This window comes from Podarcis filfolensis, assembly GCF_964270895.1.
Source record: "Podarcis filfolensis genome assembly, chromosome: 1".
Lineage (NCBI taxonomy): Eukaryota > Metazoa > Chordata > Lepidosauria > Squamata > Lacertidae > Podarcis > Podarcis filfolensis.
This window is the reverse complement of record NC_139604.1, coordinates 46541008-46559536: the sequence shown is the minus strand read 5'-3', so window position 1 is coordinate 46559536 and position 18529 is coordinate 46541008. Positions and strand designations below refer to the sequence as shown.

Sequence of the window (18529 nt, the reverse complement as noted above, 5' to 3'; positions counted from 1 at the left end):
GAAGAGACTTAAAGTTGTTTACAAAAATAAAGATTTACAACTCTATTTTAAAACATACAAAAGTTTAAAATACTAAAAAAGTTTTCTAGTTTTGCCTCCACAGAATCTGTGATGATACAAATATGTGTCTTTTAATGCTGATATTTTCTTAGAACTGGATATGGATTTATTTGTTTCTCCTTCAGGTACTGAAAACCAAAACTGAATTTAAAAATTGCAGGGGATCATCAACAAGGCTCAGACACAGAGTAGAAATTCAAATATGTTTGTTTGCATGCTTGCTTTGTCAGGGCAAGTTCTGATCACCAACAAACGATTACTATCCCTCCTTGTCTCCAACAAATGATATGCCTTATTCTTCATCAGAATAGTGCAAGTTATGAATTTAGCATAGCTCACTGTCATACTATTAGATGGTAGCCCAGAGGGTACCGTTGAATCACTTCATTTCTTAGGCTTTGTTGGTTTCCAGTCTGGCTATGTTCCGTGAAGGAACATTGTGGAAATTAGCACATTTGTGCGCTTTTTCTGTAAACACACACACAGTCTTCTTGTCTGCCAAATGTTGTCCCATTTAGGATTCTTCTGGACAGCATGCTGACTGGAATGTTTTTCAAATGTTTATACGCCCCCCCCCCACAACTCCAATAAATAAAAAATATTCCCTGGTGTCACGATTCACATTTACTTTGAGAGATACTCACCCGGATAATTAATCTAACAGCTACCACACCAGAGGTGGCCATTACTTTGGCACTGTTGGGAATGAGATTAAAGATTGTTGGCATGATGGCTTCTGCCCCATGGTCAAACTTGTTACCCAAGACTGATGACAAATGCCTGAAACAAAACAAAACAACAACACAAGAATTATGTCATAACAGTAAAACAAAAAAATGGAGTTCAATATGATCATATGCTACTTAGAAGCAGAAGCTCTCAGCAGCTTTCAATTGCATCAATACATTACAAACACCATAACCAGAAACTGGGTTAACAAAACACTTCACATTTTTTTCTCTAACAGTTAATGTGGTTTATTTTTTGTATGTGTTTTAACAAGCGATAGAGTTAGCGCAGGTCACTGTCGCACTACCGGGGAACAGCCCAGAAGGCATAGCTAAATTGCTTTCTTTTCCAGTACTGTCGGTTTCAGGCCCATTCTTCTCATAAGCTTTCCATCTTGTCTTGACATTCGTAAATTTCAGTGGCGCTGTTAAATGTGCCCTAGAGTCCAGCAGACTCCAATGTAGAATTACCACCAACAGGATGAGCAGGCCAAAGCAACGATTTGAACTTTCCCCTTGAACTCTGGTTGAACCTAGAAGCAATATTATAGCTTTCCGTTTTTTAAAAAAATAGAAGTTCTGCTTCTGGTACATTCATAACATGGCGTAGCACTTGGCTTAGGGGTAAAACGTAAAGAGCAATATAAAATAAGCTTCTAGGCACTTAAACCAAGAACTGCCAGTCCTTTCTAGAAATGACATTAATAGGAATGTCCTCCATATTTGCAGCCAGCTAGCACAGTCAATGGTCAGAGATGATGGGAGCTGGGAATCAAATAATATATGGAGGTTCCAAATATCCCTGGTCTGGTGGTTAAGCAATCTAACTCAGAGCACCCCTAATCCTGCCAAAACAGAAATGACAGGACTGCAGACAAACCACTGCAATCCCTGTTACAACAGTTAACAAGACAGCTAAGAATATGTAGACTGCATTCCTTACCCCAATGTGATACAAGCCTCTCGCACCACCTGGGACCGCAAGTCTTTAGCAGATAATTTAAACGCTCCATCGAGCAGGCGCAGGAGTTGAAAGAAGGTATCATACTCAGCAGCTCCAGCCAGCAATAAAGACCGGATCTTTTTTAGCTGTTGGGTAACAAGAACAAACTGCAGATTAATATTAACCATGTTTTATAATAATATTTCATTATTTATACCCCACCCACCTGGCTGGGTTTTAAAGTGACCAAGGAATGTGGCCTATTCAAACTTCTTTCTACAAGCCTGAGAACTGAAAGCTAAATTTCTCCCCACACTCCACTCCCCAGAAAGAAAACTAGAATTTCTGAGGTATAATGGTTCAGAATACATGAGTCCTGGAGAGACATTGTGGTTGGACCAGGGGTGGGGAGCGGGAATCAGAGGAGCTGTCTGTAGCTGACCTAGGGGTTGGGACAGGCTGTATCAGAGGCTTGAGAAGGGGAGGGAGCTGCGGATGAGGTGTCAGAGACCAGAGAGGGCTCCAGCAGAACATAGGCTCTTAGTGCTCCGTTCTGTCCCCTCGTTACCCAGGCGCACTGAACCTGCTTCACTCCCAACCTCTGTGCCAGGTTCACCTCCAATCTCAGCATCCCCTCCAGCACCACCAGAGTCGTTGGAGTGTACAGGTAGGTGTGAACAGGCACCTTAGATCCAGCCCTCTGGAAGTAATTCCCATTTGCTTGCCGGTTTGCCATGCTGAAGTTGTACTGACTCCATTCCTATATAAGGGACCCAAGAGGGCATGTTTCTTGTTGTATCAACACTGTAGCTTGCTTAGTCATGTGTAGCACCTGCTGCACCTGACCTGACTGAGCATTAAAGATTTCGCCAGAAACCATACTCCGAGTTCTTCATCCACTGAGAGCCAAGACATACAGATAAGTTTTGATTTCCATAAATATGCATGTATAAAAGGACTACTGCTATTTTCCACCATACCACAGAGTGACAACTTTCAGGTGTCCACTCTCACATAAGACACAAAAGTGGTAAAATACAAGCCAGATAAGTTGCAATACATACAGAATTCCAACAAATACTCACTGCAGCTACTCTCTGTTCCCAATCATGTTTGTCATCAGACAGGATTTCTCTGATTTTGTTTATGGATTCTTCAAGGTCTCGGGCAGAATAAATCTGGAAAGTATACATGACATTTCTTAAGATACAAGGCTTATTTCCATAAACACTGAGCTTATATTCAACTCCTACGGTTGATGAACCTTTACAACAACTGCAGTCGGTCATCCACGCCAACTTTAACTACAACCCCCAACATCCTTGGCCACAGGCCATGCAGGATTCAGCTGATGGGCCTCAGAGCAACATCTGGAAGGCACCATGTTGGCTGCCCCCTGCTCTACATACAGTCAGGTAGCGCCCCCCTCCATCTTGTCTGCAAAGAAAATATTAAAGAGGATTTGCATTGGCCATGGGCTGAAGTAAGCTTCACCCACTGCTCTTCCCATAGCTGGCTGAAAAGTATTTGGGAGCAGTGGCAGCATAATCTAAGTAACAATACTGAGAAGACATAACTGCTGGATAAGAAAGACTGGGTCCATCAGCCTTGACTATGGCTGAAGGACCGTGTGTGTGTGTGTGTGTGTGTGTGTGTGTGTGTGTGTGTGTTAAGCCACATTATTATTACCTGAACTGTTGGGACATCTTCAAAAGCTTTAATGAAATCCTCCTCATCGACGGCACCAGCTCCTTCTTTAGTCGCTGGCAGATGCCAAAAGGAAAGAGTGCTTTAATGCTTCTTGTTAAACAATATTAAAACAAAATTAGAAAATAACAGGCAAAACAAGCTGATGAAACCATCAAGACGCTCAAGGAGCTGCATGTAAATATTTCTTATTCTGCTAAGGATAAGAAAAGCAAAGAAACCTAGAAGTAGTAAGAATAAGTGTATCTCATAACACACAGTCTGGTAATATAACAGAATATTACCTAAACTAGAGGGATGCCTTTTCTCTTAAAGGATTCAGACCCATGCATAATTAATGAAAGTATGGTATTCTTGACAGGAACATACGATGAAGATGGACAGATGGGCCGAAGAAGGAAAATCTTTAAAACATTAATTAGCTGAGGCTATTGTTCAGCACAGAAACTCTTGAAAGCTTATTGTAGGTGCCATTTGGAAACAGCTTCCTAGTTATTTCTTTCTCTTATTTTGGTTTTCATGCAGTTCAGGAAAACAAGATATGAAAAAGTGCTGTCTTTATAGGAACCACTACAAATTGCAAATGAATGAAGATTTGAAGACAATTCTGATTTTGCACTGCTAATAGGGAGAAAATCTGTAGAAATACTATGAACAATTTAGTTGTGTAGCGCCATGCTGACCTGATGCTATCCCATCATACTCAAGAAAAGTCCTTTTGTATAGTTCTCAAAACTATGAAAGACAGCCAGCCTCCTAAAAATGTTATAGTCCATCAAGCAAATTCAGATGGGCACTCAAAACAGAAAATAAAACAACACACATTTTATTTTTAGGGCCATGGGTTTTAGGTCAGCCTTATGATTTATCAAGGCCTCCACCTACCTGGAGCCTTTGAGACCAGAGCTGTTGTTCCAACTCTGCGAGCAGAACTCATCCCACTTTTTCGAGAGCTTGATGGAGCCTTTGAAGATGTTGAGGAGCTGGCTGAGGAAGGCCTGTTTCCATCCACAGAGTCGTCATCATCAAAGTTTTTATCTGCAAAAAGAAAAAAGAAAAAAAAGCCACAAGATGAAATTCAGGAATTTGCGAATAGCTTCTACCTCATATTTTGGAGCAAACTCACTCTGCAAGAATTCAGAAGACAGACCCGATTGCCAGAAGGCTGGCCTTTCAAGTTCCAAGATTATATCCAAATTTCCAAAACCTTCTTAAAAAGAGGGATATGTTACCTTTTCAGTGAAGCGTATGACAGAAACTACAGGAAGGACAGTTTGTTTCAGGGGAATTCCCGATCTCCTAAATTCCTTCCATTCTACCACCCTAATCTCTTCCAATGTGGAGATTAAACATAATTCCTTCACTAAAATTTCTTCTGACAACCAGGAGGAGAGATTGGTTAGTAATCATGCACAGCTTTCTCTCTAAGGCTGTGATTAACTGCTTGAAGTGTACAAGGGCACAAATAAATATTTATTCCTTGGACATGACTTGCAGCTGAGAAATATTGTAATCATGAAAATGCAGGCCTGGACCATATATACAATTCATATTATCCTCTCCATGTTCTTTAAATTGACTGCTACTGACCAACACTATATCCTGTGGTTGTGAGTTCTCACAAAGACAGCTAAGCAAAGGCAGAGAAAACTCCATTTGTTTATTTAAACTGTCACATAACAACATTATTTGTCTTCCTATTCTTGTCCTGTCTGAAAGCAGCAACAGCTCCTCACACAATTTTATCCAAATCACTTACAGTGATCCTTCCCCCCCCCCCACTATTCTAGCCCCTATATCCAATTTAATTACATTCAGGGGATGAGTCCATGCAAGTTGTTCAGCAGAACCAGAAATTAAACATTGTTTTCCCCAGATACAGGATTAACCTTCTCAGATCTCCTTTCAGATGTAGAAGGCTCTCCAAAATGAATTGCAGAAAACTAGCATTAACTTCTTCTGTCAAACATTTGGTGACTGCTCATTGTTGCTGCTGTTAGAAGCTTTAGAGCTTGTAGTAGCGAGGAAGGTTTTATCTCATTTTTTAAAAATCCAAAATCCCCATCTTCAAAACATTCCAGGAGGCTGGAGGTGGCAGGTGGTGTCTGGAAATGACTGCCCCACCTCCTATTCTCTCCCCCCCCCCCAACTAAGGTTTTCATCCCATAGCTTGACAATGAAGGCCTAGTTAACCTCAATTTCTAGAAATAGTTTCACAAGTCTTTGGAGCCCAGATACTATAAACGTGCGGTGAAACTATTTTGATGAGCCTATAAAAATGTTCTGACATTTATCATCCATTGCCAATGGTTCCATTCAAATACATCTGCTTAAGTCCATCCTCATTCAGTAGATGACATAAGAATGTGCTCTTTTATTTTGTACTGGAATAAACCTGAAGTGAAATGTGAGAGACATAGAGGCCTATGAAGGAAGGCACTCCCTCAGGCTTTCATTGCCTCCAACATCGTCAACAATGTGAAAGTGTCATCCTTCCACCCCTTAGAAACAGACCTTAAGTAACTGCAGAAATGTTCATGTTTATTATAAAAAGAAAACAGATACTTCAATAGCAAAGTCCTGTGCTTGAAAGCAAAAAGACTGCATTGCTGTTCTCGTTCTCTCTCTCTCTCTCTCTCTCTCTCTCTCTTTCATACACACACACACACACACACACACACACACACACAAAAGCACACACACAATACACTCATCAAGGGTGTGGTTTATTATACCTTAGCATTAAATGGAGAGGAAAAAGCTTGATGTCCACGTTTCTCTTTAGAGAAGCACATTTCATTTTTATACATATCATAAAGAGAAACCGCTTTTCAAAAGATTGCAGTATAAAAAAAGATATATCCTTATACATAATGTATAAAAATCCAGCACCCTTAGGAAAAGTTACAAAAATACATTTACCCATAACTTAGACTGAAAACCCATTTCATTCTGCCCACTAACCAGAATAAACGAACATTTCCCAGCTTCCCCTTCAGTTTCAATAAACTGACATATTCAGACACCAAATTCTGAAGCAGCATGTGCACAAGGCAGAAAGAGAAACAAAGAATAAGACAAAAATCAGAATATGGAACTTCGTGAAAACAAGATGCAAGCAGTCAGATCAACACAGTAAAGTAAAACTCATATCCAACCTCAGTTAAAACAGTTGGGTGATGCAGTGATAATTTATAGCAAGTGTTAGATTCCACACTCAGGCTCTACAGTTCATAACACTAAAGTCCAAACAAGCTTTACTTCCACTGGCTTCATTGGCCATAAACCAAGGCAGTGCATGGTTTTCTGTGATGAGCGATTATCTATCACTGCTGATTCTTTGACTCGTGTATGAATGATGACTAGCAATATGCAGACACATGCCTTGTGTGTAAAGAGGCCTTTGTCTGCTCTCAATTGTTAGGGAGGAATAAAACGCTTACAAAACCCTCTCACATTTTCTCTAAATTAAAGGAGGAAATCGTGATAAATTTTGCTTACGGGTACAAATCCTTTTGCAAATAATCTTCCTCAACATTCCTTCATGCTTTCCACAGCAAGCCGAGATGCAACGCTGTCTTGCAGACCACTGCTGCTTTCAAGTCCAGGACATAATCAATCCTTGCCCCTTGTGTTCATTAGGCATTCTGCTTTCACACGCGGAGTTAAACAGCCCAGGCTTCAGCACTGAGACTTGAGAGGAGGGTAGAGCATCCCACAGTCAATCCTTGTGAATTTCAAACCTTCCAATGGGGTGAAACAGGCTAGGACTGAGAGGCAGCTGCAGCAGGCAGTCCTACTATGGCTGGCTTGACTACCAAGAAGTAGCAGTAGCCCAGTATCATCCCTTGGGAAGGTTAATGGGAGTGTCTCAACAGCTCTCGTCATTTGTCCATGACAAATACATTTGTCATTATTAGTTTTTAAAAGAAGGGTTGTGTCAAGGGCAATATCAGAAGAAACAGATGCTATGCCAGGAATTCCAAGAATCTATGCTGATTAATGGGGGGACAAGGACACACAACTGCCCCTCTCACAGGTTCTATAAAGGCACGTCAGGAGGCATCTAAATAATGTTTGCTTTGAAACAAAAGGACAAACTAACAAGCAAGAGGTTAGGTTTTCATAACTTAAGTCCTAAATATGTTGCTCTTCAGATAAAACCATGGCTCTGTGTTGTGTTCCCCATTTCCAGTGGAAAGCAAGAGGTCTCAGGAGAAGCAATTTTGTAACAATCTGTTTATTTAACAATGGTGCTGGTGACTCTTAGCCCAACAATTTTGGATAAAAAGTCCACAAATTTCCCAGAGCAATAAGCAGACATCTCTAACAAATATATCTAAGCAGCCACCTTCAAAGACTCAACATACGTTGTTGCTAGAAATGCGATTTGTTCCCTAGAGCAATGTGTAGAGCAGCCTTTCACAACCTGGTATCCACCAGATGTTTTGCAATACAGCTTTAATCAGTACCAGACGACATGGTCAATAGTCAAGGGTGGTGGGAATTGTAGTCCAAAACATCTGGAAGCTACCAATTTTGGGAAGGCTGGTGAAGAGCACATGCAAACCTGCGCATGCATTTTCTGGTGAGAGAGAGAGTTCTTTTATTTCCACAACTGGATTCCCTAAGCTGTTTTCCAAACGACACAGTGAAAACATGCCAAAAATATCAGAAAAATATTAGCCTGTTCTCACAGGCACATTTATTTTCATAACCGCTGTGGCACACTTAACAGGCTCAGATTCAGTGCTGAATCAAAATCTTGGAAATGATAGCAGCAGCTTTCCACAAGAGGCTTTTAAGAGAATGGCACTTCCACAAAGAGCTAGGTTTATTATTGATTCTGCCTGTCATAGCATACAAAATGCCTTGTGAATTTGTTTTTCATTTAGTGTTATATCAACCCCACTGGATAGGTTAGAATGAAATGGGGCTTGTCTAAAGTAAACTAATATGACCCACTGTGGCTGATCAGGGTTTTGAGTATGACTGTTTCAAGTTGAAAACAAACCATTGGCTCCTTAGCACCATATTTCCTGGATTACTGAATAAAGAGCGCATGACATAAAAGCTCTAATGCACTGAGGAAAATTGTCCACTCCCACATAAGCTAGACCACTAAAACTTCACAATGTAGAAAAAAATACTCCTGATAGGAAGAAAATATTTCATATTATCTTCTTCTACCTATCAAAGATAAACCTTGAAAAATGTGTCAAAAAAGCACTACACAATATATTTAAAAATTACCCAGGAGAAAAATTCCATACATTTACAGTGAAATGGACATCGATATCCCACGATGGTAACATAATCCTAAAAGCAGGTAGACAGAGGAAAGTTTTTCAATAATTAACACCCAAGGTGTTATTTTAAACCAGCTACATGATTCTGGATTACTGCACTGATGCAATCAGTTGCAGTGGCTTCTAACCCCTCAGAAACAAGTCCACTTCTACAATTACTTTTTTTGGTAAGTACATTTTATGGAAAGAAGCCTCAATGACCTCAGCCAAACTCAGCAAGCTGCTTTCAGTGCAGGAAAGGGAGTAGACAGCTGCGCCTAAATGGCCTAGCAAGCACAGACTCCACTATCTCAAATGCAGAAGGTTTCTACCTTTTTCCCTGGTCTCACCTTGGGATGGTGAGACGGGGGGGGGGGGGGGAGAGAAGCATGATCACTCCCAAGGGTTTGCCCCACTGCTGCAGAACCCACACCCTCCCTTGGTTTACTATGGAGCTGTGGCCTATGAAGCAGGCTAGGAGATGACCAGAGTGCAAGCGGTGGAAAGCTCACTCTGAACCTGGCCAGATACTTGGCAGATAGAATCATGTAACCTAACAAGAGGCAGTGAAGGTGAAGAACAATTACTTTGTAACCTCCCCGAGAGCTGTCCAACAGAATTCTTTTGGGTGGTCCAGAGGCTAGTCAGATTAGAAGTAGCGGGTGGACCTTTGCAACACCCAGTTTGCATGGTGTGAGTTGCTTGCATGGCCCTATGAAAACAAAGTCACTAGGCCCTGCAGTGCCTAGTGCCGTGTTGAAACCCCAGTCGAGGAGTCCAGCGCAGGGCCTTCTGATACATTATGGGATCAGTTTCAGTTTATTGCAGCCTTATGGTGTGGGGAGGACGCTTGCAAGGGTGTATCCCCTCTCTGCAGCAGGCAGGGAGCTCGATTGTGTTGCACTAGGGTGTGGTGAGCACTTCTTGTGTGATAAGAGTTGTGCCTACTGCCCTTAAACAGGCGGTAATACATCCACTTTTGAAGAATCCCACCCTAGACCCCTGGGTTTACAAAAACTACTGCCTGGTCATTAATACCCCCTTCTTGGGTGAGGAGACGGAGAGACTGATGGGGTTCCAGAGAGTACGGCAATTTAAAAGGCCATGCTTTATTCTTCTTCCCTCTAAGTGTCTATGACAGGGGTGGCCAACTCCCAACAGACTGCGATCTATTTCAGAATTAAAATCTGGCAGTAATCTACCCCCTTTTTTTAGGGGTTCAGCTCAAAGTTGTTGAGCTTTTTTGGGAGGCGGAAAACCCCATTTGGGGGGGGGTTAAGGTGCAGGCTTCCTTGGGGAGGGGAGATCCGTTTGTGGGGGGAGGCAAGGGAAGTTGGGGTTAAGACACTCACAAAAACATCACTGTGGATGAAAATAGCGACACAGAGGTCTTCCCTTCCTGAGTTCAATCAACAATGGAGGGCAGGACGAGGGGGAGGGGCAGGAGTCAGATTTACCAATGCAGAGGAAAGGGACCCAGAGATCGACCACGATCTACCAAAACATTGCAGGGATCTGCCAGTAGATCACAATTGACCTGTTGGACATAGACCTGTTGGTCTATGAGAATTGCATTCCAACTTGGACCAACTCTCCCTGAATACATGAAAGGGTGGGGGAGAGGCTTCAGAAATTTTTTCAGTTGTAAGGGCAAAGGCGGAAGGGGAGAAGGACGAGTATAAGATACTGCTGTATTCCCTTTTTAAAAGGACCAAACGGACACCAGCATTTCCCTAGGATGCACATAATAAATGACATTTACAACTTCTGATAATGCAGCAATTGCAGTTCTCTTTTGAAATATTAATGTTCACCCCCTGGTCCTGCATGCAATTTATGAAACTAAATTGCACAGGAAGGAACTAGAAGGGTTATGCTTTCTAGGAAGAAGAACATGGGCATATCTAATTATTCTAATATGTTATACATGCACAGTGAGCTTTACTGCTGTTTTAAGCAGTGTGATCACCACTGGAAACTGCCTCTTCAATGTTAGCAGCCATACTTGCCAAATGGCATCAAGTCCTCAACCGAGACTTAGCTAGATGTAGAATAACTGATTATCCCTAAACATAAACCATATTGAAGAAATGCAAATAGTTTAGTACAACCCACCAAAGAAACTGCTTCGTGACCAAGTGCTTTTTTGTGCGCAGGGTCAGCATTTGCAGCATTTGTGCTTTTAAATACATATACAGTGGTACCTCAGGTTAAGTACTTAATTTGTTCTGGAGGTCCGTTCTTAACCTGAAACTGTTCTTAACCTGAAGCGCCACTTTAGCTAATGGGGCCTCCTGCTGCCGCCGCGCCGCTGCAGCATGATTTCTGTTCTCATCCTGAAGCAAAGCACTTAACCCAAGGTACTATTTCTGGGTTAGCGGAGTCTGTAACCTGAAGCGTATGTAACCCGAGGTACCACTGTATAGCACAGCACCATTATATAGGACCCCAATTATTCCACTCCCAGTTGAATGCATCTAGCTGTACTAAAGTTAGGAAGCTCTCAAACAAATCTGTCTCCTGTGCATATTTCAGCCATAAAACTAATTGCTAGACTTAAACACAGATGGTTAAGAGCACTTTGATTTTAGATGTAGCTTTACAGGAGCAAAAGTTGTAGACACTGTCAGATTCTCTGTTAGTAGCTTGTTTTAAGTAAATAATAACAATAAAGTAGACTCTCATCACAGCAATGAAACAGCAGAAGGTTTAATCATACCCAGAACTGCATCAGCCTCTCTATGACACAGTCAGAAGATTCAGCATACCACATCAGGCTGCATATATTTGTGTGCTGTTTTTTGTTTCTCAAAAAAATATATATTAAGTGATGGGAAATAAAAAAATGTGACTCACAAGGAAGCTGACTTTATTCTGTCAAATTTATTTATGTAAAATACTCCCAACTTGTGCGCACGCTGTGCTCAGGGCAATGAACAATCTAATTTAAAAACAGGCACATAAATGCCGCTAAAATTAAATTTAAAGGCCATAATTACAAAAAAAAAGAAACGAGAAGCAGAAGCAGCATCACAAGACCTACCAGCCAAGAACCAGGAAAAAATTAGGTAAGGGCCAACTTTTGAGGAGAAAATATTTTATTTAAATAGTAAGACATGGGAAATTCAGTAACCAGTTATATTTACCTAAAGCCACTGGTTTCCGTGAGGCTATGCTGCAGCATGAGCTCACTGAATTATTCCTCCCCCCCCCCCATTTCAGACATTTCACATTTGTATTATTCTGAAGATTTGCATGTGAGCTTAAGATCTACGATGTTGAAAGCTGTAAACTTTATAAATTTGCCAAATAAAAGTGTTATTTAGGCTGATCAATATCTGCAATCGTCCCGAGTTAATGACTAAAGCAGCACTGAAGGCATCTGCTTACCCATAATTGTGTCCCACTCAATTTAATAGGACTCATCATCTTATAAGAGAGTGTTGAGGATTACAGCCTTAAAAGTATGTGAAGTATCTACTTTTGGGGTCTACGGAGTGTACATAGGAAGAGCTTTATCAGTCATCTACTTCAGCACCTCCATAGTAGGGCTCATGAACTCTGCTTATAAATTTTACCCTGTGGCTATGCAGTAAAATAAAATCCTGGTCTATCTACACCTGCTCCACAAGACCTGTGAATTCTGTGCTATTTTCGCCCAGCAGTGCTAATGAGAATTTATTGCACTTGGTATTTTTAGCTCTAAGAAAACTCCCATGCTGTTTTTCGATTCAACCAGATGGAGAGAGAGAAATATGCCTGTAATTACTTTTGATCACTTCTTTACAAACCAGAGAACGAAAAGGCAACACTTTGTCAAAATAATCTGCGGCAAAATGATACAAAGTTGCACAACTAATGTTCACTTGCATGAGACAGAAGGACAGCGGAGGAGATCTCACTAAGTTCAAGGTTGAGCATGAATCAACGAAGCTGAGTCGAGTTCCAAATAAATCCTTGTACATCTTGCTTTGTCTTTTTCCATGACTTGCACTATAAAGGCAGTGGATCCAATTCTGCTTCAAATGAGTGCAATTACGGTTTATAAGTAAAATAAGAGTAAGAGTAAGCTCTACCTCTCCTTCAAATCAGAACCTGTTAGAGTGGTGAAGGTCCTGTGAGAATGTCTGGAGGCAGTTGGAGGATGGATGGCTGAGGTTGAATCCTGACAAGACAGAAGTACTGTTTGGGGGGACAGGGGGGGACTCCCTAGCCCTGAATAAGGTAATTGTACCCCTGAAAGACCAGGTATGCAGCCTGGGAGTCATTTTGGACTCACAGCTGTCCATGGAGGCACAGGTCAATTCTATGTCCAGGGCAACTGTCTACCAGCTCCATCTGGTACGTCGGATGACACCCTACCTGCAGACTGTCTCGTCAGGGTGGTGCATGCCCTGGTTATCTCCCACTTGGACTACTGCGGTGCGTTCCACATGGGGCTACCTTTGAAGGTGACTCGGAAACTACAACTAGTCCAGAATGCGGTAGCTAGACTGGTGACTGGGAGTGGCCGCCAGGACGTATGTTTCCAATTCAATTCAAAGTGTTGGTGCTGACCTTTAAAGTCCTAAACGGCCTTGGCCTAGCACACCTGAAGGAGCGTCTCCACTCCCATTGCTCAGCCCAGAAAATGAGGACCTCCTCTGAGGGTCTTCTGCTGGTTCCCTCACTGCGAGAAGCAAAGTTACAGGGAACCAAGCAGAGGGTCTTTTCAGTAGTGGTGCCCTCCCTGTGGAATGCCCTCCTTTCAGATGTCAAGGAAATAAAGAATTACACAACTTTTTAGAGGACATCTGAAAGCAGCCCTGCATTGGGAGGTTTTTAACGCTTTATGTTTTTATTATGTTTTAAGATATTCTGCAAGCCGCCCAGAGTGGGCAGGGTATAAATAATAAAAGTATCATCATCATCAATATAGCACTGCACTTTACAGAAACAACAATGGATGGAATGAAAAACGACTACATAGATGACAGTTTAAACATATATTAGTTTATATTCGTTGCATTTGCAGCACCAAAGTAGCTCTATGACACCATGCTCATTAAATGATCCATACTGTTTCAATAATTAGCTATTGCTTTTAAAACTACAGTTGCTGAAAGTAAGATAAAGGATGATAGACTAATTAGGAGAATATAGGACTGATAATCATTGCTGCACATTTCTTTCGGAGTCACTCCAAGCCAATGAGTGATTTCTGTCTGGTGCAGTATCCATTCTTGTGGATCATTGTCACTGACACTCATCACCATGAATCGTCCTCAGCATGGAGGTTTGAGCTCTAAAATATTTGTACTTCCGTTATTAATTAATCCTCATGAAATCAGTTAATGAGAGTCAGAGGAAATATTGGATCTGACCCCACAGAACTTGTTCCTTGACCCTACATGTTGTTGTTCTTATTTTTATTATGCATTTTGCGGTTTTTATATTGTAATTTTATGTTGTGAACCGCCCTGAGATCTACGGATGAAGAGGGGTATACAAATTTAATAAGTAATAATATTAATAGTAGTAGTAGTAGTGGTAATACATAACTACGAGAAAAGGTAATATAGGATAGAGAAATCTCATTTCTTAGCAGGACTACATTTGTTGAACATTACTGAGTACATTTTGTAAGATCTTGCTGACTACATGTTACACAGAACAATGGGATCGTGGCTGTCACATAGCTTAGAGTAGGTCAGTAGCGAGGGGAGTGGAATTGAATTACTGGCAGTGTTCCTCCCTAATGTCCTGCATTATATAGTGAACTCACTAGAGACTGTGCATGCAAATAAAGTGAGGAAGCATTATTCATTACTGTCTAGTCCTAGAGAAGAAAACAAGGAAGAGATTCACTTTGCTTAGAACAGCACAGCAATAGGATTCCTCTGGTGATACAGAGGGGTATGATTCATTCTTTCTGTAGGCAAACAAGACATCCATTAGACAGTACTTGTTTATATCTATTAGCGCTATAAAAAGAGAGAGGCTTCCATTCACTACAGAATAGGAATTTGCACTAATTCACAAGATGAACATGTAACAATAATCATGCATATTTAAGAAAGCTCAAACAAGACAACATAGCAGTATTTAGTTAGAAAAGAGTTATTCTGGATGCATTAGGATGAGCACATGACATCTGCCTTTGAGCCAGTTCTTGTTCTTACTCAGAAGTAAATCCCTCTTCTGAGGCTTCCTTCTAAGCAAGTGTGCACAGGATTGCAAGCTTAGTGGTTCAAAGTCTAGGCTAGGGTTTGGGGAACACCTGACCAATCCCCTGTATACTACTATTTTATTTTATTTTATTTTATTATTTTATTTTATTTTATTGATGGCTGATGTAGGCATCTTTGCTATAGGAAAGTAAGACCTCTATTTTGATAGCTCCTGTATGAAGCAAACCAGCTATTTATGGGCCCTTTAGGTAGAAACTAAGGCATGTTTGCCCAAGATTTCTGCTTGAGATGTACAGTGGTACCTCGGGTTAAGAACTTAATTCATTCTGAAGGTCCGTTCTGAACCTGAAACTGTTCTTAACCTGAGGTACCACTTTAGCTAATCGGGCCTCCCGCTGCCACGACGCCACTAGAGCACGATTTCTGTTCTCATCCTGAAGCGAAGTTCTTAACCCGAGGTACTATTTCTGGGTGAGCAGAGTCTGTAACCTGAAGCGCCTGTAACATGAAGTGTCTGTAACCCGAGGTACCACTGTATGTTAAAAGGCATGTGGACGGTTAGATGATGAAGCAGACAACACTGAGAGGTGAACAAGTGAACAAAAATATATTGTGGTGTACACATGCGTTTTACGGCAATAAACAGGGTTATATCAGAGACTGTGGAATCTGTGGAAGCATAAAAGGAAGATACCTGGGATTCATGTTTGGCTAACTCATTCGCATACACGCTCACAGGATGTTCTGTATTGCCTGACAGACCTAATAATGCGGGTGGTTGCCCGTGTTATCATTTTACTTCATCAAGATGAGCTCTGTATAGGAAAACTCCAACAAGTGAAGCCATCCTATAGTGAAATGCTTACGTCACTCCTATTCTGAGTGCTGGTGAGCTCTCGGGCTCCATTTAAGTTACTGGTACCAGTATATAAAGCCCTAAATGATCTGAGACTCAAGGACTGGATGATGGAACACTTTCCACCCGAAGTCCCAACTTGCAGTTTATGGTGAGGGGGAAGAGGCTCTTCTCATGGTCCCACAACTGAGGACAGCTAGGAGGATGCAAGTACAAGAGAGGGCTTTCCCCCTGCAGCACTCTGCCCCTCCTGTGGGACACGATGCCCCTTCTCTGGACGTGTTTAGGTGAACACATTTTTATTTGTCCAGCTCTTTTGAATGGGAAGTGTATGTTTAGGCACTGTTGCTTTCATAACTGTCACTTTGATTATTGGATATGGTTTCATCAGTTTTTATGCCGTTAACTGCCCCGGGAGCACTTTGGGGAGGAAGAGGGATACAAATCTAATAAATAAAGATCATTATAAACTTTCCATATGGCAGAAAAGTGTTTGATGGCAAGACACTGCCATCAAAATGACGACAGTTCAGAAATGGATATCCCTTGATATAAGGAATGGGGGGGGAGTGTCCCAGAAATCAGTCTTTCCACTGCCATACGACCAATCATTTGGCAACCAGGAAAGCATGAAAGAACCACCTCCAATAGGTTTTACAACACGAAACACAGTCCTGCAGGGGCATTGTGTCTGAGAATTGTGGTTGCAAATCCAAAAGTTACAATATCAGGATGTTTCAGAAGGTAGGGTCGGGTTTGTTCTTAAATGCAAACTGTGCAATCCTAGAGATTGTCAGTCCCACTGAGTTCAGGAGAGTCTAGTACTGGATAAGCATGCACAGGATTGCAGCCTAAGAAAGCAGCCGGGCAGTGAGAGGAGATGGAAGAGACCGTTACTGAAGCAGTGGCAAAGCAAAAGGTTTACAATGCTAATTATTTTATTCTCCAAACTTCCTCTGGGTCATGAATATTTCCATCACTTCCCTGTTCTAACATAATACCCAACTTGAGCAGATTTATACTGTACTAGGAATTAAAGGAAGTGATTGGAGCAAACAACACATTTGCTATTTCATAGCTAATTATACTGCTAGATTCTTAATCATACTAGAAAAACTGTTCAGTGTTATTAATCCTGCTGAAAAGAAACAATCTATAACCTTTTCCCCCCATTTCAAGCAATGGACCTGAATGCATTATCTTCCTGCGTCATTAAGCTAACTACCATTACTTTAACAGGTTCAAATATCACCTGCACTGAGATAATGTAATCATATAATTTTACTGCCTAGGGTAACAGTTAACAGATAAGAGTTGTAACCAATTTAGAAGCTCCAGTTTACATCTCCTTAAAACATTAAGAGCAGATCCCTTCAAGATAAAATAGGCAACAGAAAGGAACTGATAGGCAGCAAAGTTTTGTGTCTTGCATCCCTTATCAGCCACAATACTTCAGTTCCTCCCTTACCTTTAATCTGTTTAAACACAAGTGAATCATGCTTTACCAACAAGATTTTTTTAACGGCAGCAGAGAAAGCCTTGTTTTCACAGAAAAACACCTGCCAGTCTTTGGAAAGAGTGTGGAGAGAACGGCACAAACACAGTTAAGTCAAAGATGGCTAATGCAAATGGTTCCCCCAGAGAGAAAAGCAGCGGTCTCTGTCTCCCTGTAAATTAATGCTTCACAAGATTGCAGGTGATTCAGCATCACCCCAACCCCCATCTCTGCTATGTTACTATGCATCCCACTTCAACATACATTTCTTGCTGCTGCGGAATTAGGCTGTTAGGAAAACAGAAGCAGGCTCTTAGCTGTCATTCACTTTTGCTTCCCAAACGTATTGTGCCTAAACAATTATTGTGACGAAGGCTGCAATTCTAAACACACTTAACTAGGAAGCGAGTCCCACTGAATATAGTGAGACTTGCCTCCAAATAAACATGTATAGTAGGATTGTGCTGTTAGCCTTCCATAAGCTACTGTACTACTGATTTCTTCTTTTCTTCCCCTAACCAAATCTGCCTGTCTTCTAATGCCCGTGCGACACACAAACATACCAACAAGCATCCACACACATTACAAGGCATTTTGCCCCTAGAAATATGATTACAATATTCCAGATCAGTTTATCTGTATTCCTATACAGAGACTTAAAACAAACAGCATAAAAAATCCCCTCCATATCTAATGAAGAGATGCCATTTGCCTAAACTTTTTTACATGGTGATAATGCCTCTAGCAGGGGGGATGGCAGGGAAAAATCCATTTGTCAGGAGAAAATAACTTCTGATGGCATAAACAGGCTCAGTTGTCTGTAGCATATATATATATATATACATGCTGCCTGCTTGTTTGTTAAGCAAAATGCCTACCTTTGCTGGCAGTCATGATCTGCAGAAGTCCTGTGATGCTAGACAAGGGCTGGATCTGAAAGCAGTCCTACAGTGCAAGCATCAACTCAAACAGGAGTTAACTCTCCACCCTCTTTGACCCAGCATGAGAAACAACTGCTACACTCCTCCAAAATAAAAGCCTCCTCTGCAGTTGGAAAAGCGGTGCTAGCTCCTTTCAGCACAATCTCTCTCTGCATGTACAACAGGATTCAACAGAAAGGAAGCATTCTCTCCCCCGCCCCCCCAGCTCTTTCACATCTCTGTTCAGAAAACCAGCAGAAGCAACCAGAGGGATTTAAAAAATGTTATTTATAATGATGCTTTTCACCAGAGCATTGGAAAGCCTAACCAATTTCAACAGATGCAGATCACAAGGAACCCTC

General features: G+C 41.4%; 1 protein-coding gene across 22 annotated transcripts in view; it reads right to left on the bottom strand.

Annotated features, from left to right (window-relative positions):
- The window catches only part of CLASP1 (cytoplasmic linker associated protein 1), a 163330-nt gene that overhangs the window by 78561 nt on the left and 66240 nt on the right, over positions 1–18529 (bottom strand). For 21 of the 22 annotated variants that reach the window (XM_083584369.1, XM_083584380.1, XM_083584388.1 and 18 more), the window contains 5 exons: positions 4324–4476; positions 3421–3494; positions 2817–2909; positions 1732–1877; positions 705–840 (listed from right to left, as the gene is read on the bottom strand). In XM_083584369.1, coding sequence (XP_083440495.1) covers positions 705–840; positions 1732–1877; positions 2817–2909; positions 3421–3494; positions 4324–4476 — 602 coding nt within the window. Of the gene's footprint in view, positions 1–704; positions 841–1731; positions 1878–2816; positions 2910–3420; positions 3495–4323; positions 4477–18125; positions 18273–18529 lie in introns of those variants that run through there. The other variant, XM_083584379.1, reaches the window with a different exon arrangement.